Source organism: Oncorhynchus keta, chromosome 35 (assembly GCF_023373465.1).
Source record: "Oncorhynchus keta strain PuntledgeMale-10-30-2019 chromosome 35, Oket_V2, whole genome shotgun sequence".
In the NCBI taxonomy this organism is placed as follows: Eukaryota; Metazoa; Chordata; class Actinopteri; order Salmoniformes; family Salmonidae; genus Oncorhynchus; species Oncorhynchus keta.
Genome location: NC_068455.1, coordinates 25,973,184 through 25,996,262, shown reverse-complemented (window position 1 = coordinate 25,996,262; position 23,079 = coordinate 25,973,184). Strand labels below are relative to the sequence as shown.

Below are 23,079 nucleotides of genomic sequence, written 5' to 3'. Positions count from 1 at the left end.
AGGAAGGGGTAACATTAAAGTATTAGAACATGAAGGACAAAGAATACAGCATCAAGACACTATCAAACATGTATTAGTCTTTCTGCAACAGAGCCATCCTTGTGTGAGGGTGCGTGTACATGAGTGATCATGAAAAAGGAAACTTGTGATTCTGTCATAGAACAGTCCTTTTGTCATCAAGGTGACAATCCTAAGCAACCTCCACTACCTGCCGTAGCTCTTCGATTAGCGGTACGAGCTCCTTCTCCAGATTGATGATCAAACCTATAAACAACATCAGTTAAGCTTGAATAACCCTTCAGAATTCTATACTTTTCATCCTCATTCATGCAGAGGAGATAAGGGGAGATCTTTATCTTACCTGTGTTAGCAGTGCTGCTTGCGATGAAACTGATCACCAACGGCAGCCGGTTAAACTGCACAATCTGGCAAAAGGAGAGGCAATCAAACAAGGCACAACCTCACATTTGGAAAATATTCCAAATTTCCACATTTTGTTACACTACAGCCTTATTCTAAAATTGATTAAATATACCCCATAATGACAAAGTGAAAACCGGTTTAGAAATGTATTAAATATTTTTTTTAAACAGATACCTTATTTACATAAGTATTCAGACCCTTTGAGATTCAAAATTGAGCTCCGGTGCATGCTGTTTCTACAACTTGATTGGAGCCCACCTGTGGTAAATTCAATTGATTGGACATGATTTGGGAAAGGCACACCTTGCTATAGAAGGTCCCACAGTTGACAGTGCATGTCAGAGCAAAAACCAAGCATTGAAGGTCCCCAAGAACAGTAGCCCCCATCATTTTTAAATGGAAGTAGTTGAGCCATCCAGACTCTTCCTAGACCAGGCCAAACTGAGCGATTGGGGAAGAAGGGCCTTGACAGAGGGGTGGCAAAGAACCTGATGGTCACTGCCAGAGCTCCTCTGTGGAGATGGGAGAACCTTCCAGAAGGACAACAATCTCTGCAGCACTCTACCAATCAGGCCTTTATAGTAGAGTGGCCAGACAGAAGCCCCTCAGTAAAAAGCATACTACAGTCCGCTTGGAGTTTGCCAAAAGGCACCTAAAGGACTCAGACCACGAGAAACAAGATTCTCTGGTCTGATGAAACCAAGATTGAACTCTTTGGCCTAAATGCAGAGCGTCACATCTGGAAGAAATCTGGCACCAATGCTACGGTGAAGCATGGTGGTGACAGCATCAAGCTGTGGGGATGTTTTTCAGTGGCAGGGACTGGGAGATGAGTCAGGATCGAGGGAAAGATGAATGGAGCAAAGTACAGAGATCCTTGTTGGGATGCTCGCCATCCAACCTGACAGAGCTTGAGAATCTGCAGAGAATAATGGGGGGGGGGGAAACACCAAATACAGGTGTGCCAAGCTTGCAGCATCATACCCAAGAAGACGTGAGGATGTAAACGCTGCCAAAGGTGCTTCAACAAAGTACTGAGTAAAGGGTCTGAATGCTTATGTAAATGTGATATCCACTATTATTTTTAATACATTTAGAAAAATGTCTAAACCTGTTATTGCTTTGTCATTATGTTCTGTGTAGATTGAGGGGAAAACACAATTTAATCCATTAGAGTAAGGCTGTAACGTAAAATGTGGAAAAAGTCAAGGGGTCTGAATACTTTCCGAATGCACTCTAGGTCAGTGTTTCTCAAGTCATTCCCGGGGAGCCCTAGGGAATGCACACTCATTCTAGCCCAGCACTAACACCTGACTCAACTAATCACCAAGTTGCCCCAGGCAACAATGTCAATTGTTAGTTCTAGATTTAACTTACCTGGTATGTGTTATAGTAGCAGATGATGCTCTTGTTTTTGGAGAGCCCTAGCTTACTGCCCTGGTCGGTGGCCAATGCAAAGGTGGAGAGGAAGCCTGGCCGTAGCGCATATTCTGGTGCGTTATCATTTGCCACTGAAGGATAAAATATCAGGTACATTGAGCACAACACATTGGAACATGGATAAGAAGAGGTCAACTAAATTATCTAGTTTTTAGAACAGAACACAGTTGTGAGGGAGACCTACCTTTGATAACTGGGACGCCATCCCTGTCTGTAACTACAATTGCATGAAGACCCTCAACACTGGTGGATAAGGAGAAAAAGAGCAGCATTTAACATAGCCGACTTAACGCCAGTCCATGGTGAGGGACATTTCTAATGAACTCCAACAGAGTGGAGCAGAGACTAGGCTTTATGGAATTCAGCTCAGACTACATTGAGTCGCCCAAGCTCAATACTTAAAATGTAAATTATGAAACACTTAACTTGTACCTGTTTGTCCTCCATACTTTAAAAAAAAAATATATAACCACCAACTATTTCCTTGTTGGCACATGTGCATTTGCAAAGTCGGTGGCTGTATTTGATCAACGTTTCTTGAAAAATATGGATTTCAAAGACAGGCAACAACAGAGGACAAACAAAAATACAAGGTAAGCATTTAATTATTTAAGTATTGGCCTGGTCAAATCAATGTAGTTGGAGCTGAATTGCACAAAGCCTAGTCTGCTCCACTGGGTTGGTGGAGTTGAGAAACATCCTTCACTGTGGAGTTTACTCTGCTACACGTGACATAATTCGTTAGGTCAAATGAACTCATTATGTTTCAGCAACAGAAGCATCACAGTGAACACACCACAATCATACAACCAACATACCTTGGTAGCTGTTTGTACAAGTATCTCTTCAAGTCCTGCAACAAATGTGTCAATGTGTTAGACCAAAGCCATTTGCTACACGAGTGTAGCTAGCTATAGTTTCATCTGGCTAGATGGATATAGCTAATTAGTGCTCAAAGAATTGATACTTACATCAGCCATGGTGGAAATTTCTTTTATACCGTCAATTACTAAAATAGAGAACTGAATTATGGCAAGGGTGTCTGTAAAGCTAAAGAATATCAGCAGGTCTTTTTGTACTCTCCCAAGCTTCCCCTGACTTGTTGACAGCTAACGTTAGCTAGCTACCGTACGCTATAACCAGCTGATAACATTACTGGGTTTAGGAAGGTTACGTAATGTTAGCTAACTGAACTTGGTTGTTTTCAATATCTACTTACTAAATGTCATTTTCACTAGCTACAAGGTATGACAATTATTTATCGAATACTTTTAAAATGCACTGTATTAGTTACCTTATTGTATTTTTTTTACTTGAAACAAAATCTTCGATGCTTTTCTGACTCCGCTTGAGCACAAGGAAATCACATGACTGACTTGTTCAGCTAGGAAGAGGCGAAGCGAGAGGATTTACTCAGCCCAAATACTTACTGCGTGCGATAAGCTATTTTGTATGGTCTATGAGAGAGTGCCGAATTACGTAAGGCTTATTTGATCGAATATACGTTTCGTAATATTTAGGCTCTTACAAATGTACTAATACAAGTGGATGCAAATTGAATTCCGGCATATTTGATTAAATAAATCAAAATTAGTTGTGCATGTGGTTAACACGGGTATCTGCCCTCTAATTGGTTAGAATGGTCCCACCTGATCTCGCCGCCTGCCTTCCATCTTGGTCAAATCAGTGCCATCTGCGACCCTTGGGACGTCCCTACTCTAAACCTAACCTTAACCCCTACCCAAACCTTAACCATTTTAAATGTAAACTTCAATGGGGTAGGGACGTCCCAAGGATTCCGGATAGCATTGACTCCTCCATCTTTGAGGACATGTATTGCCATTGTTAGAGCGGTCACTTAACTATCTTGTCAATATAATAGATCATCTTTGACTTGACCCATGTTGAGCCAGCAACATTTGGTTTACTCTGTTTGAGATTTTTTCAAAATAAGAGTTTTGTCAACAGTGGAAATGGTTCATTCTGTTCTGTAGCACCGAGTATCCAAAACCATTGCATTTCTGCGAATGGATGTAATGTGCATTATACCTATTACCAAACCTAGCTGAATGAAAAAGAAAAAAGAGAGCAATTAAGAAATAAATTAAATAGAAAGTGGGCTACTTTAGTCTGCTTCTCAGGGTTTGTTATTCCCCCAGTTTAAATATAGTGAACTATTTATAGTACATCCCCACATAGGCGTCAACTTTTCTTCCCAAACTCTCCCTTGACGACACAATAAGAGGTCTTGCTGAGAATTTACCTCAAGGTTTGAAATCTGAATTTAGCGATAAGGCTCTGTGTGGGGTGTGATTGTACTTTAATGAAGTGAATAGACTCTGGTTGATTTCACAGGCATGCATATTTCTGTTGGCTGTTTCTTATGCATGTCTATTTAGTATTGCTACTAGGCCACTGGTGCTGTGACTGTAAACAGACTTTCAATGAGCTGGTTCAGGCCTCCAGATCCAATCAAGTATGTGCTGATGAGACCTCATTCTATTGAGATAAGCAATCCCAGTTACAAAATATGATCTTGCCTTAGCAGTTTGAGGGAAATATTAAGGATATCTGGCTTGCTTTTTCTGCTGTAGTGTGAGTATGCTGTTGACCAAAGGATAAAGTGCAATCGCTATTTGTATTATCATTTGTAGTTTATATAATGGTGATTTGGTTGACAACTAGTTTTGTGATATGTGAAACTCAAAATGAGCACCACTCCTCAAAAGGCTAGCCCCTCACTTCATTCTATTGTTACAGTCATGATCATTATCTTAACCATCTCTGCCTACTCTATAGCAATGGGAGACTTTCAGCAATTTGAACAGGACTTCTACCAGTCAGGGTACTACATCGATGACCAGGGACAGGTGGCCTACGACTATGGCGATGGCTATGACCATAACCCAGAGTATGAGGACGAGTAAGTATATGGGGTAAACTCTGCATTCCTAAACTCTTCATTCAACTTTTGAACTGGGATTGGGAAGATTTGAATGTGTCAGTAAGTCTAACTCATAGTATATAATTGTGTTCTCTGAAGGTCAATTACATTATGTCATGATAGAAAGGGAGATGTACAATGGGGGCACATCCCTCACATCTTCGCCTACTTTTTTGAAAGGAAAGTAGATACATTTAGCCAGTAAGCCAGTTTTGTTTCTTAGTGGCATAGATGTGTCCATGCCTGGTGTGTTCACCCCCTCTACGGGCCAGGCCTTCCAGCCTTCAAAGCCTGCTGGGACATATCTATACACAGCTGGAACAGACGGATCATTTGAAGAGGAGCCTCCGTTGCTGGAGGGTAAGACCTGAGTCACTAGTACTGCTCTAAACTGCTGGTCTATTCAACACATTGTTTTATCTCCAGATGAAATCTTTAACAGAACTCAAATTAAATAAGTAACATATTTCAATGTGAACGTGTATATGAGTCTTCATATACACTTTTTATTCCTCTGTTTTGTATTTGTGCAGAGCTTGGCATTAATTTTGAACACATATGGCAGAAGACGTTGACAGTGCTGAACCCTATGATGCCAGCAGATGGCAGCATCATGAATGAGACCGACCTGACGGGCCCTATTCTGTTCTGTATCGCTCTGGGTGCCACTTTACTTATGGTGAGGAACCTCTGGAGCAGCTCTTGTCCGTGTGTGTGTGTGCTGCACGTTTTCACAGCCCATGTCATCATGAGACACTATTCAAATAAAAAGCATTTGTAGCTATGTAAATGGGCATGTACTGTACTGAAAGCATTTACTCTTTTATGTAGGCAGGCAAATCCCACTTTGGCTATGTCTATGGGATCAGTGCCATCGGCTGCATGGCGATGTACACCCTGTTGACCATGCTGAGTTCCCTGACTGTGTCCTATGGCTGTGTAGCCAGCGTTCTGGGCTACTGCCTCCTACCCATGGTGGCACTATCTGCATTCGCAGTCATCTTTTCCCTACAGTGAGTAGGCCTATCCAGTCCAGAAAAAAATTAAAAGGTTGCCTAAATAATATTGTGTAAAACAACTAAGTTTGGCTCATCTTGATTTATTTTCTGTCATGTCCTTTGTTGTAACTTTTTTAAAATCTGACTTTTGATTTCCGTCCAGAGGGATCATTGGAACTGTCCTGGCCTTGCTGGTGATTGGCTGGTGCAGTTTCTCAGCTTCCAAGATCTTCATCTCCACCCTGGCTATGGAGGGCCAGCAGCTGTTGGTAGCATACCCCTGTGCCCTGCTTTATGGAGTCTTTGCCTTGCTAACAGTGTTCTAAAGGCCACTACTGTCGCTGACTGTCAACAGAGATCCCATTTCTGAGGCACTACGTATCCCATATGGGTATCAGTGCTGTATATGGGTGTGAAAATAACATTGAGTTATATAGAGTTGTATTCCTTTCTTTTTTTTAAATGGGCACTTGTTTTTTTCATGGGGGTTACTTTATATTGTGAAAAATGTAATCTGGGTGTGTGATTGTTTGACATTTGTGCATTGAAATGTGCCAATAAATGTAATTTGAAACGTTACATTGTGTCAAAAGGCAACACTGACATAAATTTGAATTATGGAACCAACAAAGACTATGTTTAAAAACTAAATCAAGTTGAATAGCTTATCTAAAAAAGTGTTTTTTACAGTAATCCAGTGTTTTTTTTAAAACATACACTAAAGGTATGTTTTACTCAATGTATGTGAACACCTGCTAGCTGAACATCTGATTTCAAAATCATGGGCATTAATATGGAGTCGGTAGTCGATCGCTCATTTGCTGCTATAACAGCCTCCGCTCTTCTGGGAAGGTTTTCCACTAGATGTTGGAACATTTCTGCTGGGACTTGCTTCCATTTAGACACAAGAGCATTAGTGTGGTTGGGCACTGACATTGGGCGATTAGGCCTGGCTTGCAGTCAGCGTTCCAATTCATCCCAAAGGCGTTCGATGAGGTTGAGGTCAGGGTTTTGAGCAGGCCAGTCAAGTTTTTCCACACTGATCTAGAGAAAACCATTTCCATATGGACATCGCTTTGTGCACAGGGACATTGCCATGCTGAAACAGGAAAGGGCCTTCCCCAAACTGTTACCACAAAGTTGAAAGCACAGAATCATCAAGAATGTCATTGTATGCTGTAGCATTAAGATTTCCCTTCACTGGAACTAAGGGGCCTAGCCTGAACCATGAAAAACAGCCCCAGACCAATATTCCTCCTCCAACAAACTTTACAGTTGGCACTGCCATTTGGGCAGGTAGTGTTCTCCTGGCATCCGCCAAACCCAGATGTGTCCATCGGACTGCCAGATGGTGAAGCGTGATTCATCACTCCAGAGAACTGCTCCAGAGTTCAATGGCGGCTTGCTTTACACCAGTCCAGCCGACAGTTGGCATTCTGCATGGTGATCTTAGGCTTGTTTGCAGCTGCTCAGCCATGGAAATCCATTTCACAAAGTTCCGATGAACAGTTCTTGTGCTGAAGTTGCTTCCAGACACAGTTTGGAAATCAGTAGTGAGTGTTGCAAATGAGGACAGGCGATTTTAACAAATGCTGATGCTCCAGATACTCAACTAGTCTAAAGAAGGCCAGTTTTATTGCTTATTTAAATCAGAACAACAGCTTTCAGCCGTGCTAACATAATTGCAGAATGGTTTTCTAATGATCAATTAGCCTTTTCAAATGATAAACTTGGATTAGCTAAGAACATGCCATTGGAACATAGGAGTGATGGTTGCTGATAATGGGCCTCTGTGTGCCTATGTAGATATTCCATAAAATATGCAGTTTCCAGCTACAATAGTCATTTACAACATGAACAATGTCTATACTGTATTTGTGTTATTTTAATGGACAAAGAAAATGTGATTTTCTTTCAAAAACAAGGACATTTCTAAGTGTCCCAAAAAATGTTACGGTAGTGTATAGAATCCCCATACATTAACGATGACAGCTTCTCCATTCTAGAGGGGGAGATCAACCATTTCCAGGCCCAGGGACATGTACTAGTCTTTGGCTACCTAAATGCCAGAACTGTCACAAGAACCTGACACTCTCAGCACACAGGGGGACAAACACCTACCTGGAGGAGACAGTATACCCTTCCAAAGATGCCCCCCTAGACAGAACTATGACAAAACAACCAACAAAAATGGGTCACAACTCCTGCAGCTCCTTCACAAGCTGGGTTAGTATATTGTCAATGGTAGGCTTTGAGGAGACTCCTATGGTAGGTACTCCTACAGCTCAAATAAAATAAATAAAGGTAAATAAAGTCCCTTGGCTGTAGATTACTGACTGTAGATTACTGACCTCAACCCAGACTCTCTCAGAGCGTTCACTGTCAGCCCACTAACACCCCGATCAGATCACAGCAAAATCACAGTCTACCTGAACAGAGCAATACTCAATCATGAGGCATCAAAGCCAAAGGAACTGCACAATATTAAGAAATGCTACAGATGGAAGGAAAGTAGCGTAGAAACCTTCAAAAAATCAATTAGGCAACAGCAAATTCAAACCGTTTTAGACAACTTCCTGGACAAAACATTGCACTGTAATAGTGAAGGCCAAAACAGTTTATTCTACCTTTCAGCTTCCCTATCAAATCTAAACATGTCAAGCAGACAACCTAAGAAAATGAAAAACAATGACACATGGTTTGATGAAGAATGCAAAAACCTAAGAAAGAAATTGAGAAACCTATTCAATCAATAACATAGAGACCCAGAAAATCTGAGTTTACACCTTCAGTATGGTGAATCACTAAAGCAATACAGAAATAACCTATGGAATAAGAAGGAACAGCATGTCAGAAATCAGCTCAATTTAGTTAAAGAATCCATAGAATCTAACCACTTCTGGGAAAATTGGAACATGCTAAACAAACAACAACACAAAGAGTAATCTATCCAAAATGGAGATGTATGGATAAACCACTTCTCCAATCTTTTTGGCCCTATAATAAAGAACAAACAGAAAAAAACATATACATGATCAAAAACACATTTTAGAATAAACTATTAAAGACTACAAGAACCCACTAGATTCTCCAATTACATTGAATGAACTACAGGACAAAAAACAAAGCCTCCAACCCAAAAAGGCCTGTGGTGTTGATGGTATCCTAAATGAAATAATAAAATATACAGACCACAAATTCCAATTGGCTATATCTAAACTCTTTAACACTATCCTTAGCTCTAGCATCTTCCAAAATATTGGAACCAAGGACTGATCACCCCAATCCACAAAAGTGGAGACAAATTTGACCCCAATAACTACCGTGGATATGCGTTAACAGCAACCTTGGGAAAATCCTCTGCATTATCATTAACAGCAGACTCATACATTTCCTCAGTGAAAACAATGTACTGAGCAAATGTCAAATTGGCTTTTTACCAAATTACCGTACGACAGACCACGTATTCACCCTGCACACCCTAATTGACAAACAAACCAAAACAAAGGCAAAGTCTTCTCATGCTTTGTTGATTTCAAAAGATATTGCATGAGGGTCTGCTAAACAAATTGATGGAAATTGGTGTTGGATGAAAAACGTACGAAATTATAAAATAGATGTAACAAACAACAAGCGTGCGGTTAAAATTGGCAAAAAACACACATTTCTTTCAACAGGGCCTTGGGGTGAGACAGGAATGCAGCTTAACCCCACCCTCAAATTGGCGAGGGCACTAGAACACGGGCGGCAGGTAGCCTAGTGGTTGGAGCGTTGAGCCAGTAACTGAAAGGTTGCTGGATCAAATTCCAGAGCTCACAAGGTAAAAATCTGTCGTTCTGCCCCTGAACAAGGCAGTTAAACCAATGTTCCCCTGTAGGCCGTCATTGTAAATAAGAATGTGTTCTTAACTGATTTGCCTAGTTATTAAATAAAGGTAAAATTTTAAAAAACAGTCTGTAGCACCCGGCCTCACCCTACTAGAATCTGAAGTCTACTGTTTGCTGATGATCTGGCACTTCTGTCCCTGACCAAGGAGGGCCTACAGCACCTAGATATTCTGCACAGATTCTGTCAGACCTGGGCCCTGACAGTAAATCTCAGTAAAAAATAATAATTGTGTTCCAAAAAATGTCCAGTTGCCAGGACCACAAACACAAATACCATCTAGACACCATTGCCCTAAAGCACACAAAAAAACTATACATACCTCTGCCTAAATATTAGCCCCACAGGTAACTTCCACAAAGCTGTGAATGTTCTGAGAGACAAGGCAAGAGGGCCCTTCTATGCCATCAAAAGGAACATAAAATTTGACATACCAATTAGGATCTGGCTAAAAATACTGGAATCAGTTATATAACCCATTGCCCTTTATGGTTGTGAGGTCTGGGGCCCACTCACCAACCAGGACTTCACTAAATGGGACAAACACCAAATTGAGACTCTGCATGCAGAATTCTGCTAAAATATCCTCCATGTACAACGCAAAACACCAAATAATGCATGCAGAGCAGAATTTGGCCTATACCCTCCAATTATGAAATTCCAAAAAAGAGACGTTAAATTCTACAACCATCTTAAAGGAAGCGATTCCCAAAACTTCCATAACAAAGCCCTCACCTACAGAGAGATAAACCTGGAGAAGAGTCCCTTAAGCAAGCTGGTCCTGGGGCTCTGTTCACAAACACACCCCACAGAACCCCAGGACAGCAACACAATTAGACCCAACCAAATCATGAGAAAACTCAATTAGAATTACTTGACACATTGGAAAGAATTAACAAAAAAACAGAGCAAACTAGAATGCTATTTGGCCCTAAACAGAGAGTACACAGTGGCAGAATACCTGACCACTGTGACTGACCCAAAATGATGTGCAGTGAGCATAGCCTTGCTATTGAGAAAGGTCTCCGTAGGCAGACCTGGCTCTCAAGAGAAGACAGGCGACTGAGCTGCACTTCCTAACTTCCTGCCAAGTGTAGGACCATATTAAAGACACATATTTCCCTTAGATTACACAGACCCACCAAAAAAATCAATTTTGATCAACTCCAATATCTGTTGGGTGAAATACTACAGTGTGCAATCACAGCAGCAAGATCTATGACCTGTTGCCACAAGAAAAGGGTAACCAGTGAAGAACAAACACCATTGTAAATACAACCTATATTTATATTGACTTATTTTTCTTCTTTTTTTACTTTAACTATATGCACATCGTTACAACAAGAAGCAGTGGTTTAGTGATTTTAGCATGTAAATCTTGGTGGGGCAAAAAAAAAAGTGGTATATATGCCAGCAAAGCCACTACACAACACTAAACAATACATGAATTGCAATATAACAGTGACAAACGGTGCCCACAAACTTTTAAGGCCTACATAAAGCTGTCCCAACAGCAAAACCCCAACAGCAGTCTCAACACCTTACCACAGCTACGCCTGGCTATCAGAGAAGCCTTGTCTGGCAGTGAAACAGTTGAATCAGCCTAATTTACTGTCTTTAAAAGAACATATGGCTGACTAACAAATTTGGTTTAGACTTACAATTGAGATGTTCAAACTATGGCATAAGGGGACGACAAGCGGATAAGAGGCAATCTGTAATTTCAATCAAGACAATGAGTGAGCTAGGACGGACGTAGTCAATTTACAGTGGCAAAAAAAAGCATGTGAACCCTTTGGAATTTCCTGGATTTTTGCATAAATTGGCCATAAAATTTGATCGGATCTTCGTCTAAGTCACAACAATTGACAAACACATTTTAAATTGATTTTTTTTATTTTGGAACTTGTGTAATTTTTTGTTTATGAACTATTTCACTTGTTCTGGCAATGTAAACATATGTTACCCATGCCAATAAAGCCCCATTGTAATGAACATGATGGGAGACAGAGAGGTGGTTTCAAGCACAGGGTGCAGCAGGTGGTCCTTCTGTAGCTCAGTTGGTAGAGCATGGCGCTTGTAACGCCAGGGTAGTGGGTTCGATCCCCGGGACCACCCATACGTAGAATGTATGCACACATGACTGTAAGTCGCTTTGGATAAAAGCGTCTGCTAAATGGCATATATTATTATTATATTATTAATAAAAGGAACAGGAGTCACTTTAATAATGCCACTTTAAGAATGTTTACATATCTCTCATTATTCATCTCATATGTATATACTGTATACTGTATCCTTCACTATCTATTCTTTACTATCTATTGCATCTTAGCCGCTCTGTCACTGCTCATGCATACATTGTATACTTATATATTCTCATCCCATTCCTTTACTAGATTGTGTGTATTAGGTTTTGTTGTGGAATTTGTTAGATATTAGATTTTGTTGTGGAACTGTTAGATATTAACCTGTTACATACTGCTGCACTGTCGGATCTAGAAGCATAAGCATTTCGCTACACTACAAATACAATTTGATTTGATTGCAGTGGATTGTCACTTTAATTTCAATACCGGAAGTGACGCTTTTGATCTGCGAAAAAACCCAAACACACGTGTGTCCCGACCAAGCTAAAGTTATCTAGCTATCTAGTGACTGAACCGTCAACAATGGGGAAGAGAAAACAGAAGAATCAGATCTTTAATAATTTATCAAAAAAGCAGAAGAAACATCTGAAAGAATTTGGAGAGGAGCATCCATTCCATGATATGTACGCAGCAATTGAAATTCACTGTGACTTGTATTCCTCAATTAGCTATACTATAGCTAACGTAACTAGCTAGCAAACAGCTAACCATGCTAATCACTTGACCCTGCATAGAATAAAGTACATGTTTATAAATCAGATGTTTTCAATGATTTATTCTAGAGTCACAGAAAAGGCAGAGAAAACACAAATATTGGATCTGGTAAGTCTAACTCGTCGACTAACTAGTTTTTCTGACTTTCAATTGCTAGTTAGCGTTTTTTGTAAACGTGTTTTCTCTTTTCTACAGCCAGACAGCCCAGTACAGTCCTGTGCTGAAAGTGACGAGGACGACGAACCAGAGCACAAGTCAGCATACCAGAAGTTGTTGTCTACTCTCAGCAGCCCTGCAGACCACGAAAGCGAAGATGAGAGTGTAGATGATGATGATGAAGAAGAGGATGAGGAAGAGGTAGAAGAGCATCTCAGTGAAGGCAAGTGAAAGTGTCAAAGTGCACACTGATTGAAGCATAGTTTTGCTTGCAGATATATTGAGTATTGATTATGTCATGATTGTCTTTAGAACAGTCATGGAGTGACATTACAAATCAGATTTAGAATTTTCTATGCTCCTTGATTTTTAGAAGGAAGTGATGGAGATGATGAGGAATGTCAAGAAGCAGGAAATAATTTGACTGTGACACCAGAAGAGGCAGATGAGGGGGAAGCAGGACCAAATGAAGGGGGTGAGGATGCTATGGAGGATGAAACAGCAGGAGGAGTGGAGTTTGAGGACAAGGAACATGAGTCTCAGTTCTGTCTGGAGAACAACTTCTCTGGAGAAGGAGACCAGGAGGGTGCAGAGAGCACTGCTAAACAAGAGGAAGAGGAAGGTAAGCAAACATTGGGAGAAATTTAGGTCTACTTCATTTAATCTTCCATCATTCTGGTTTTGTATCCACTATCCGGCTCTGGAATTATTCATAGCTCAGTGCCGCAACCAAACCCTGAAGGTGAGTTTGCAGTGAAAAGGCAATGCTTCAGTGTGTTTCCCATCTTTTTAGACTCCTTTAAGCTGCACCTTGACACAGAGATTAGTGAGGAGGACGTAAAACAGATCACTGCTCGCACTAAGGCCAAGGCTCAGGTCAAGGTACGCCCATATTTGTCTGAGCTTAATTACATTTTTATGTGTTCTTGTTTATTCAAGTTTTACGGCCAACATTGTGTAACCTCTCGTCATGTCCACCTTCACCACCCCATTCTCCACACAAATCACACACAGTGGCCAAACCTGGGCACCCTCATCTGCTCCTCCCCTCTGGAGAAGTTTGGTCCCGCCGGCCAGGAGAAAGACAAAATGCCTCTGGCGCTCCACAAAGTCCTGGAAACTAACTGGACATCTCTGAACCAGACCTCCAACTCTAAGGGAGCCGTGGCGGAGGTCAGTCCACTGCAGCTGGAGCTGCTGTCTCTAATGGGTTCCTACAGGGACGTGTACTTCCCAGAGAGCTCACCACTCACCGAGGGCTGGCAGGTCCGCAGTGCCTACTGCCTCCACGCACTCAACCACGTGCTGAAGGCCAACTCTGGCGTTCTGGGTCATAATGCCCAGATGAGGGAGAACCAAGCCGCAGACAAGGCCAGAGGGAACAAGGCCGGAGTTGAGCCACAGGATGAGCCCCGGGACCAAGGCCTGACCCGACCCAAGGTAAGGCACCTGTTTACTTGTGTACTTTGTCCTAAGTCCCTATCCAGAGTAGCACCAATGTGTGCTGATTAGTAGTCCAGCTCGGTTGAAGAGACTGAATGTTGTTTACACATCTGGTTAGTCTACCCCTTTTCACCATCAAGATATTGTAATCAGTTCCCTCATGCATCTGTGTACAGGTTCTGATCCTGGTGCCGTTCCGAGATGGAGCACTGCGGGTGGTCCAGACCCTCATCAACCTCCTGGAGACCAAGGGCAGGAAGATGGATGTCAGCAACAAGAAGAGGTTCAAGGACGAATTTGGAGAGGAAGCAGTGAACACGCCACCCAACCTCTTCAGACCAGACGACTACACCGCCATTTTCTCTGGCAATATCGACGATCACTTCAGGATAGGTCAGCAAGCAAATAGGATGTGCATTACGCTGCAGGCAAACGCAATGAGAATGTTTGTTGTCGTGTTTATATTTCCCTAAAATACCTTTTTTAGACATTCATTCACAATAGATTGCACTCCATTTTTGCCTCCACATTTGGCTAATTTCCTCTATCTCTGGCCATTATCGACCTTTGACCCCACCCTCTTCAAACCAGGAGTTTCCATCTTGAGGAGAAGCATTCGGCTCTATGCACCCTTCTACTCCTCTGACATCATCATAGCGTCTCCGCTGGGCCTGCGTACAGTGCTGGGGGTTGAGGGCGAGACCAAGCGGGACTACGACTTCTTGTCCTCCATCGAGATACTGGTAGTGGACCAGGCCGACGTCTTCCTCATGCAGAACTGGGAGCACCTACTGGTAGGGTTACCTAGCTATAGTGTTAGGGTTACCTACTGGCAGGGTTAGGCTGGATTGATGAACAGTAGCCTAGATTAAGTTGGGTGCGGCAGGTAGCCTAGTGGTTGGACTTGTAATCGAAAGGTTGCAAGATCGAATCCCCGAGCTGACAAGGTAAAAATCTGTCGTTCTGCCCCTGAACAAGGCAGTTAACCCACTGTTCCTAGGCCATCATTGAAAATAGGAATTTGTTCTTAACCGACTTGCCTAGCTAAATAAAGCTAACATTTAAAAAAAAGTCTCCTCCATATTTCATCAAGTTCTGTTATACGGACAAAAAGCCAAAAATATCCACTTCTACTATTGTAAATAATGTGTATAATTCAGGGAAGTGTCACTATGGCATTATACAGGCTGTTGTCGTGTTGGTATTTTAGTGAATTACCTTCCTGTGTAAAGGGACCTTCTACACCACAGAACATTGCACAGTGTTGCTTTAACCACAATCCCTGCTGTGCTTTCTTCCAGCATGTGATGAAGCATCTGAACCTGCAGCCCTTGGACCCCCATGGGGTGGACTTCTCCAGGGTGCGCATGTGGAACCTGAACAACTGGGCCAAGTACTATCGCCAGACACTGATGTTCAGCTCTATCCAGGACCCACAGATCAACAACATCATCTCTAAGCACTGCTTCAACTACCGCGGCCAGGTCAGTATGCACTTAGCCTGTGTGGCCTCTTCAATCCACCGTCTGTACGATTTCAACTAATGAGTTATACGCCATGCCATTAGAAACATTGTTAATTGAGTATTATGAAAGTAATGTTTTCCACATTCTTTTTCCAGGTTGCCACCAAGAATATGCCTATAACAGGCTCTATCTGCCAGGTTCTGGTTCAGCTCCCTCATGTCTTCCAGATAATCAACTCTAACAGCTTCATGGACCATGATGCAAGGTAAAGACACACAATGTACTCTTCAGCAGTATCCTACGATGGTATGTAATCTGGGCAGGAAATTAGGGTTGGGCTGATGTATGTTTAAATTGAATATTGTGATGTGCAAGACTGTTTGAACTTCAGTTAGGCTTTATCAATATGTTGAAAATGAAATCTAAATCAATTAAGCCTTATTTTTTTCACCATACTAATTTTAAAAAATTAGAATGCAACTATGATATTGTAAATAAGAAAAAAAATGCACCGTCTGGAATTATCTAGTCATTAACGACGCAAACAGATTATATTGGATGTCGTGATATTTGGAGTAGCATACTGTATTTTAGAGGTCTACCGAGCCCAACCTTACAGCAAATAAAGAAAAAGTAAAGTCTGATTTGCAACAGACAGCCCCGGTGTAAGACACATAGCGAATACTAGAGGGCACTGCACTAATACATTCCAAGTCTAGATCAACCCTACTCTGCAAGTGGCAAATTTTAATACCACAAGATCAGATCGGACTACAGAGGGAAATTCATGGTTTATATATTATAGTGAAGTTTCATTGTAAACAATTGGAAGTCATTGACTACCTCCTCTTGTGCTTAAATGTTATACTGACATCTTAAAATCAATCAATGAATAAACCTTTTCTTAATTTAACCCAATTTTCCCTGGCAGGTTCCAATTCTTTGTGGACAAGGTCCTGCCCCAGTACAGGGACTCAGTCATGTCCCACACGCTCATCTATGTTCCCTCATACTTCGACTACGTCCGACTGCGCAACTACATGAAGAAGGAGGAGATCAACTTTGCCAGCATATGCGAGTACTCGACCAAGTCAGAGGTGTCCCGTGCCAGGCATTTTTTCCAGAAGGGAGATAAACAGTTTATTCTCTTCACCGAACGCTTCCACTTCTACAAGAGGTAAAAGTGGTGTTCCGTTTTTAAATGTCAGGCAATTTTTGTTGTCTGTAAACAGGAAGTTGTCCAGCTGTGTATAATAGTGTTGCATTGAACTTTCCCATTGAATAATTGTCAACCTCCTATCAGATACACCATCAAGGGAATCCAGAACCTGATCTTCTATGGGCTGCCCTCATACCCTCACTTCTACAGTGAGGTGTGCAACATGCTGCAGGCAGGGGGCCAAGGAGAGGAGGCTAGCTGGACTTGCACAGCCCTCTACTCACGCTATGATGCCCAGCGCCTCGCTGCCATCACTGGGGCCCAAAGGGCCGCTCAGATGCTGCAGTCCCAGAAGCCTGCACACCTGTTCGTTACGGGCGAGGAGAAGGGCCCTATGGGCCCCTAACACACAGATGGAAAGTGACTGATATCTGTAGGTAGGAAGAGGGAACTTCCTTTCAACAGCCACTTTGGTTTTACGACACAGGTCAATGATGCCGATCATGAAAATGTATTGACTTTAGTCAGACATGCTTTTTTTTACCCTGTTTTCTCCCCAATTCCGTGGTATCCAATTATTTAGTAGCTACTATCTTGTCTCATCGCTACAACTCCCGTACGGGCTCGGCGGCCCGCCACAGGAGTCGCTGGTGCGGGATGAGACGAGGATATCCCTACCGGCCAACGCTAGGCCAATTGTGCGTCGCCCCACGGACATCCCGGTCGCAGCCAGTTACGACAGAGCCCTGCGCCACCCCGAACAGTGATTTTTATGAATACACCCAAAGTTTCAAGTATCACTGGTATTGAAGCGATGTTACTTGAGATTAAGTGTCAACATTTTTTACTCAAACGAGTTTATGAAATTGTGAGTTTACCAGCATTCAAATGTTTTGTCATGTTAGCATATTGCTTTTAAATACTTTAAGTGATAGATGTGCACCTTTGCTTTGATAATTTAGGTGTTAATTTTTCTATGATCAGTCTGGTTCTCAACTTAATGTTGAGAGTAAAATACACAAGATATCATTCTAAAATGTGGCTGTGCATCAAGTTTCACTTTCAGTCACTCAATTAGCCATATCTGCAAACAATTTTTTTGATTTGTAGTTAGTCTGACCGAATATCGACTGGGCACGCAGGGCATGTGTCCAGCGGCCCTGACCTCCAGGGGGCCCCCATTGATTTTGTTAGTCATGCTCACTCAGATCATATCAACATGGCACAAGTCACTGGAAAATGTGTCGAAGTGCAAGAAATTTGCTTTAACACCGGAAACAAAACATCTCTGCCCCATGGGGGGAAAAGTACTTCAAAACAACATTCTCTGCTGGGGGCCAGTAAAATCTTTTGCCGGCTAGGTGCCCCAAAAGGCAAGGGCCGGTCCTGGCAATAATGTAACTTTTTGGGTTACCTGACCATTAGTTCATCAAGCAATTCTAAGTATTAGATCTATTCTGTGTGCTATTTATAGTTGCATTTTCTACTTTGTTTTGTACACCAGCTTTAAACAGCGGTATAGATGGTACAATAATTCTCTACACAATGACGGCTTGATTTGTCACAAACTGAAATTAGGCACACGCTGAGCCATTTCTTCATAGTGCAGTAAGAGTTGTAACTACATGGATTGATTCCACAAACCAGTTGACTGACTGCATGTGTGGATATGGATACTGCAACTGCTGCCCCTCAACTTCAGGTGTGTGTGTGTATATATATATATACACACACTGAACAAAAATATAACATGTAAAGTGTTGGTCCCATGTTTAATGAGCAAAAATAAATGTTTCATATGCACAAGAAGCTTGTCTAATTATGTGCACACATTTGTTTGCATTTCTCCTTTGCCGAGATAGTCCATCCACCTGACAGGTGTGGCATATCAAGAAGGTGATTAAACAGCATGATCATTACGCCGGTGACAAAAGGTTAAAATGTCTTAAGTTGAGGGAGTGTGCAATAGTAATGTCAACCAGAGCTGTTGCCAGAGGACTGAATGTAAATTTCTCTACAATAAGCTGCTTCCAATGGCAGTATGTCCAACCGGCCTCACAACCGCAGACCCCATGTATGGCGTGTGGGGGAGCGTTTTGAAGTCAACGTTGTGAACAGAGTGCCAACAGGGTTATGGTATGGGCAGGTATAAGCTACAAACAATTGCATTTTATTAATGGCAATTTGAATGCACACATACCGTAACCGAGGCCCATTGTGCAATTCATCCGCCACCATAATGCACGGGCCCATGCAAGGATCTGTACACAATTCTTGGAAGCTGAACACGTCCCAGGTCTTCGACCATTGCCTGCTTACTCAGACGTCAACCATTGAGCATGTTGCATTCCGGCCAATATCCAACAGCCTGAGCAACTCCATGCGAAGGAGATATGCTACATGAGATAAATGATCACACCAGATATTGACTGGTTTTCTAATCCACACACATCCCTTTAAGTGAATGTGACCAACAGATGCAGATATGAAATCCATAGATTAGGGCCTAATTAAATGCATTTCAATTGGCTGATTTCCTTATTAGGAACTAACTGAAATTGTTACATTTATATTTTTGTTCAATATAGTTAGTGAATCAATACTGTAGTAATATCCTCAAGGTGTGTTATTCCATTCCCCCCCCCCCCCAGGAAGGACCACAACATTCAGCGCTGCACCTACATTTTATTTATATATAATAAAAAAATTAATACAAAATTGATAGTTTCCATAGGAAAGCAATACAAATGTGCAATCCCATCTCTTTCATATCCATTAAAAAAAAAAATGCATCTTAAACATGAATAATTATCATTAACTGGTGTGCTACCCAGCAACAAAAAACATTAAATACAGAAAAGGAGAAGGAGGGACAGTCTGCATGTTGAGTCCCTACACTGAAAGTGGTCGGTGGGAAAGAGGATTCAGAGAAAATTAAATATCTGGAGCAACCATTACCTGGCAAAGTAATAATCACTCAAACAGTCCTTTTCGAGTCATGAGATGTGGTAGTGGAGTCAACTGAAATGGAGCCTTCTAGGAGCTGGAGAGAAAAAACAACTACGACACCGCCATGTAACATTTACATTGTCATTTTACAAGTGCTCTCATTCAGAGCGACTTAGCTCAGTGCAAATTAAGGCATCCTGTGGCCCCTACAATAAATGAACATTCAACCTTGGTATTATAGGCATTAGCCAATCAGACCCCCATAACAATAGGACAGTTCAGGATTAGATCTGTCTTTCATACAGAAAATAAAGATATGTGCACCAACATGCCCCTCATTCTCCAGTCAAGTAACCGGCATTTCAACAGTACGAGTAACAAAAAAAACGAATAGGAAATTAAAAACAGGCTACTGGGCCCATAGAGTGGCAGTGTGGTGGTGGATATGTATGAGATTATGTTGGTGTTATGATTAGAGCACACAGGTCTGGCAAGGCTCAGTGGGCAGCTCCAGGCTGCTCTCATGGCCACAGCTGGATGTCACACAGGACAACTCCTCCAAAGGAACAGGCATCCCCTGGGCACAGATCTGCTGCATGCATTGCCTACACAGGACAAGAGTGATTTAGAATCAGAATGAAGGTTGAGGATTGGTGAGACACCACTGTATGGAAACATTCAGCCACAATCACATTCAATTGGTGACCATATAATTCTACATTCCCAATAACTTACCAAGCTGTGCGGGACATAGTGTAATAGATGTCTGGCTTCTGGAAGCCGTTGAAGGTAGAGGACGCAGCCACGGTGTAGGCACCCATGTTCTCAAACAGCAGCCACTCTCCCACCTGCATGTCAGGCAAGGTGCACATCTCAGCGATGCGGTCCAGGCCGTCGCAGGTTGGTCCCCAGATGCTGCAGTGGTACATACGGTCATCTGGTTTTGGCTTCTGTAGGAGGAAGAGAGCAAGGACTAAACAATGGAACGTATTTTACTGGTTTTATAAAATGTGCTTCTTGTGTGAGAGGTGTTGAAATGAAGTGTGTGAGTGTCAATCATCGTACCTTGTGCAGGGTAGGCAGGGGGTGAGCATGGTCATATAGAATACAGTTGAAGGAGCCGTAGACCCCATCGTTCACATAGTACATCAGAGTCCGGTCACTAGTCCAATCCTCATCCTCTGTAGGGGCAGAGAAGAATGAAACTTTGTTAACTTTAAGTTACGTGACGCAATGTTATTTCGCACATCAGGCAGTAGCCACAAGTTTGCGGATTGAGTCGAGTTTGCTCTTACCGTCAGAGGCAGACTGCTCGTTCATGATAACCTTCTTGGCAATGATGTTAACAGCTAGGGTGTAGGCAGAGGCCACGTAGTAGCGGCCTGGTTCGGCTATGATCCGAATCCCAGAGTCGGCAGGAAAATACTTGTCCAGTGCTGGGTTGATAACTGCTGTGATCTCCTCAAACTTGAGCTTGGTGTCCTCAGACCCAGGGAAACCACCTCCAATGTCCAGGAGGGTCATGTTGAATCCCACCTCGGACTGAAGAAACAAACCAACAGAGATGAGTTAGGCCTACCGCTGAGGGCCAACTGCGTCCCTTCACTGGAAACTAACCAAAACTTACCAGGCTACGGGTCCATTTATAAAATGTATCAATTCGGGTGGTAAGTTAAAGCAGAAAAGGCAACTCACCCCCATGTCGAAGACACAGCGTGCATCAGAGATGGCCTGGCTGTAGGTGTCTGGGTCAGTGCAGCCGCTGCCCACGTGGAAGCTGACCCCGATAACATCCAGGCCCAGCTCCTTAGCCCGCTCCAGGAGACCCCGACAGGCCTTCAGGGTGGCACCAAACTTCACACTCAGCCGGCACACTGCCTTGGAATCATCTGTGGCAATGCGCAGTACAAGTCTGGACAAGGAGAGATAGATAAGAGGTGTACTTCTCTAGAGTAGCCAAATAAGTCCCTGACCATTCCAAGTGTTTCCAGTGTGGCAAAGAATGGGGTGGAGGTCTCTTACTTGGCATCGTCGTGGTACCGAGCAACCTTCATGAGCTCCACATCACTGTCGAAGGTCATCATCTGCACTCCGTGGGCAGAGGCATACTTGATCTGGGACACCTGCTTGCAGGGATTGGCGTAGATGATCCTGTTAGCATCCACACCCAGAGACTGAACGATCTGGATCTCAGTCTGATGGGACAAAGACAGACTGGGTCAGTACAGGAAACACATTCACAGGGCAGCAGGGTTTGGAGGGGGTCAAGGTCATTCCAAGTCAGGAGCGGTTTAGAAAGAGACAAACCTTGCTTGCACAGTCAAAGCCAGCGTTCAAGGAGGCCAGGGTCGTGACAACAGCCCGGCTGTCGTTGCATTTGACAGCATAGAAGGGCGTGACACGAGGCATGGCACGTGCCCATCGCATGTGCTTCTTCAGCACGTCACCCAAGTCGCACACGTAGAAGGCATCCTTATCATCCTGGAGGGTCAAAGACATGGATGCAAGCAAATAAGAAATACATCGTACACTGACAAGTGGCTCGTCATCAAATCACACTTTTCACACCAAATGCAGCAAAATCAGAGACAACAGGAGGTGGTTCTTACAGACATGGAAGTCTCGTTGATTTTTTGCTCAACAATGTCACGGGCACAGAAACCCTCCTCCAGGAAGGCAAAATCAGGAGCAAAGGTGTTCATGGTCAAAGAAAATATTTAAAGATGGTCACAAAAGAACTGTGGAAAGGGGAGATCAGAGTTAAAATCATAGCACAGACCCAAAAACACTTGTTTCCCAATGTTAGCTAGTTTATCAGTGGGCTAGTTGTTAAAGGAATAGCCTATCAATGTTGACTCAGTGACTTACACACTGTACAAGGACAATTCCCTAATAGTAAAATGTTTGTACAAGATGGCACATTGGAAAGCAACCCTTACTTGGACAAGAAAGAGATGGAATTTGGCAAAGTAGTTTAATCAGGTGCAGAGCAGCCAGGGTGGTTCACCAGTGAAGTTGAAGCCTTTCAGGTAAGACTCTAGGCCGGGGCCTGCAGAGCAGCCAGTGTGCGCTTTCCTAAAGCGATTATTCTGCAAACAGAGAGTTCAAATATGTGAAAATACAGCAGCATTAAAACAGGACAGTGTCTATGATGTTAGGGTTTTCAATGGATATTTCCATAATTCATTCAACCAGCCCGTTAGCAGTTTAGATAATCATATAGTCTAGTATGACTGAGAATCAGTTACTGTTGGCATCGCAAGTGTTATCAGTGTGTATTAATGGCCAATATACTTGCGTTTGTTTTTACACTATCGGACAATCCGAATTATGTTTTTTTGTTGAACAACCA

At 42.6% G+C, this 23,079-nt stretch overlaps 3 protein-coding genes across 7 annotated transcripts; 2 read left to right on the top strand and 1 right to left on the bottom strand.

Moving 5' to 3' along the window:
• Positions 1-1,834: 1,834 nt before the first annotated feature.
• zgc:123321 (Protein YIPF5-like) lies at positions 1,835-6,384 on the top strand. 5 transcript variants are annotated; one of them, XM_052496728.1, is made up of 6 exons: positions 1,835-1,953; positions 4,663-4,786; positions 5,031-5,167; positions 5,341-5,486; positions 5,639-5,820; positions 5,969-6,384. In XM_052496728.1, the coding sequence occupies exons 1-6, from the start codon at positions 1,875-1,877 to the stop codon at positions 6,129-6,131; spliced, it is 831 nt and encodes a 276-aa protein (XP_052352688.1). In that variant the 5' UTR covers positions 1,835-1,874; the 3' UTR covers positions 6,132-6,384. The 5 variants fall into 5 exon arrangements, with proteins under 5 accessions (XP_052352688.1, XP_035607924.1, XP_035607923.1 ...); XM_035752031.2 differs by lacking the exon at positions 1,835-1,953 and adding an exon at positions 2,144-2,165; XM_035752030.2 differs by lacking the exon at positions 1,835-1,953 and adding an exon at positions 2,436-2,456.
• Positions 6,385-12,281: 5,897 nt separating this feature from the next.
• utp25 (UTP25 small subunit processor component) lies at positions 12,282-17,712 on the top strand. Its single transcript, XM_035752027.2, has 12 exons — positions 12,282-12,463; positions 12,623-12,662; positions 12,750-12,933; positions 13,084-13,332; positions 13,504-13,592; positions 13,725-14,150; positions 14,330-14,546; positions 14,745-14,947; positions 15,455-15,637; positions 15,775-15,884; positions 16,551-16,796; positions 16,923-17,712. Exons 1-12 carry the CDS (start codon positions 12,363-12,365, stop codon positions 17,182-17,184), a joined length of 2,310 nt encoding a protein of 769 aa, XP_035607920.1. The 5' UTR covers positions 12,282-12,362; the 3' UTR covers positions 17,185-17,712.
• Positions 17,713-19,443: 1,731 nt separating this feature from the next.
• Positions 19,444-22,816, bottom strand: LOC118368178 (ornithine decarboxylase 1-like). The gene is made up of 9 exons (XM_035752025.2): positions 22,667-22,816; positions 22,337-22,465; positions 22,035-22,208; positions 21,750-21,922; positions 21,423-21,639; positions 21,023-21,269; positions 20,793-20,908; positions 20,463-20,677; positions 19,444-20,332 (listed from the first exon to the last, which is right to left on the bottom strand). Exons 2-9 carry the CDS (start codon positions 22,427-22,429, stop codon positions 20,200-20,202), a joined length of 1,368 nt encoding a protein of 455 aa, XP_035607918.1. The 5' UTR covers positions 22,430-22,465; positions 22,667-22,816; the 3' UTR covers positions 19,444-20,199.
• Between the last annotated feature and the right edge of the window lie 263 nt (positions 22,817-23,079).

Bases quoted from the DNA above. Each gene is read 5' to 3' on its own strand.
- zgc:123321 (XM_052496728.1), top strand. From the start codon at position 1,875: ATGCAAAGGTGGAGAGGAAGCCTGGCCGTAGCGCATATTCTGGTGCGT. The intron at 1,954-4,662 runs GTACATTGAGCA...CCTACTCTATAG, and splicing joins ACTGAAGGATAAAATATCAG to CAATGGGAGACTTTCAGCAA. The intron at 5,487-5,638 runs GTGAGGAACCTC...TCTTTTATGTAG, and splicing joins TGGGTGCCACTTTACTTATG to GCAGGCAAATCCCACTTTGG.
- utp25 (XM_035752027.2), top strand. From the start codon at position 12,363: ATGGGGAAGAGAAAACAGAAGAATCAGATCTTTAATAATTTATCAAAA. The intron at 12,464-12,622 runs GTACGCAGCAAT...GATTTATTCTAG, and splicing joins GAGCATCCATTCCATGATAT to AGTCACAGAAAAGGCAGAGA. The intron at 14,948-15,454 runs GTAGGGTTACCT...GCTTTCTTCCAG, and splicing joins AGAACTGGGAGCACCTACTG to CATGTGATGAAGCATCTGAA.
- LOC118368178 (XM_035752025.2), bottom strand. From the start codon at position 22,429: ATGAACACCTTTGCTCCTGATTTTGCCTTCCTGGAGGAGGGTTTCTGT. The intron at 21,270-21,422 runs GTGAGTTGCCTT...TTGTTTCTTCAG, and splicing joins GCTGTGTCTTCGACATGGGG to TCCGAGGTGGGATTCAACAT. The intron at 20,678-20,792 runs GTACGATGATTG...TTCCTCCTACAG, and splicing joins CCCTGCCTACCCTGCACAAG to AAGCCAAAACCAGATGACCG.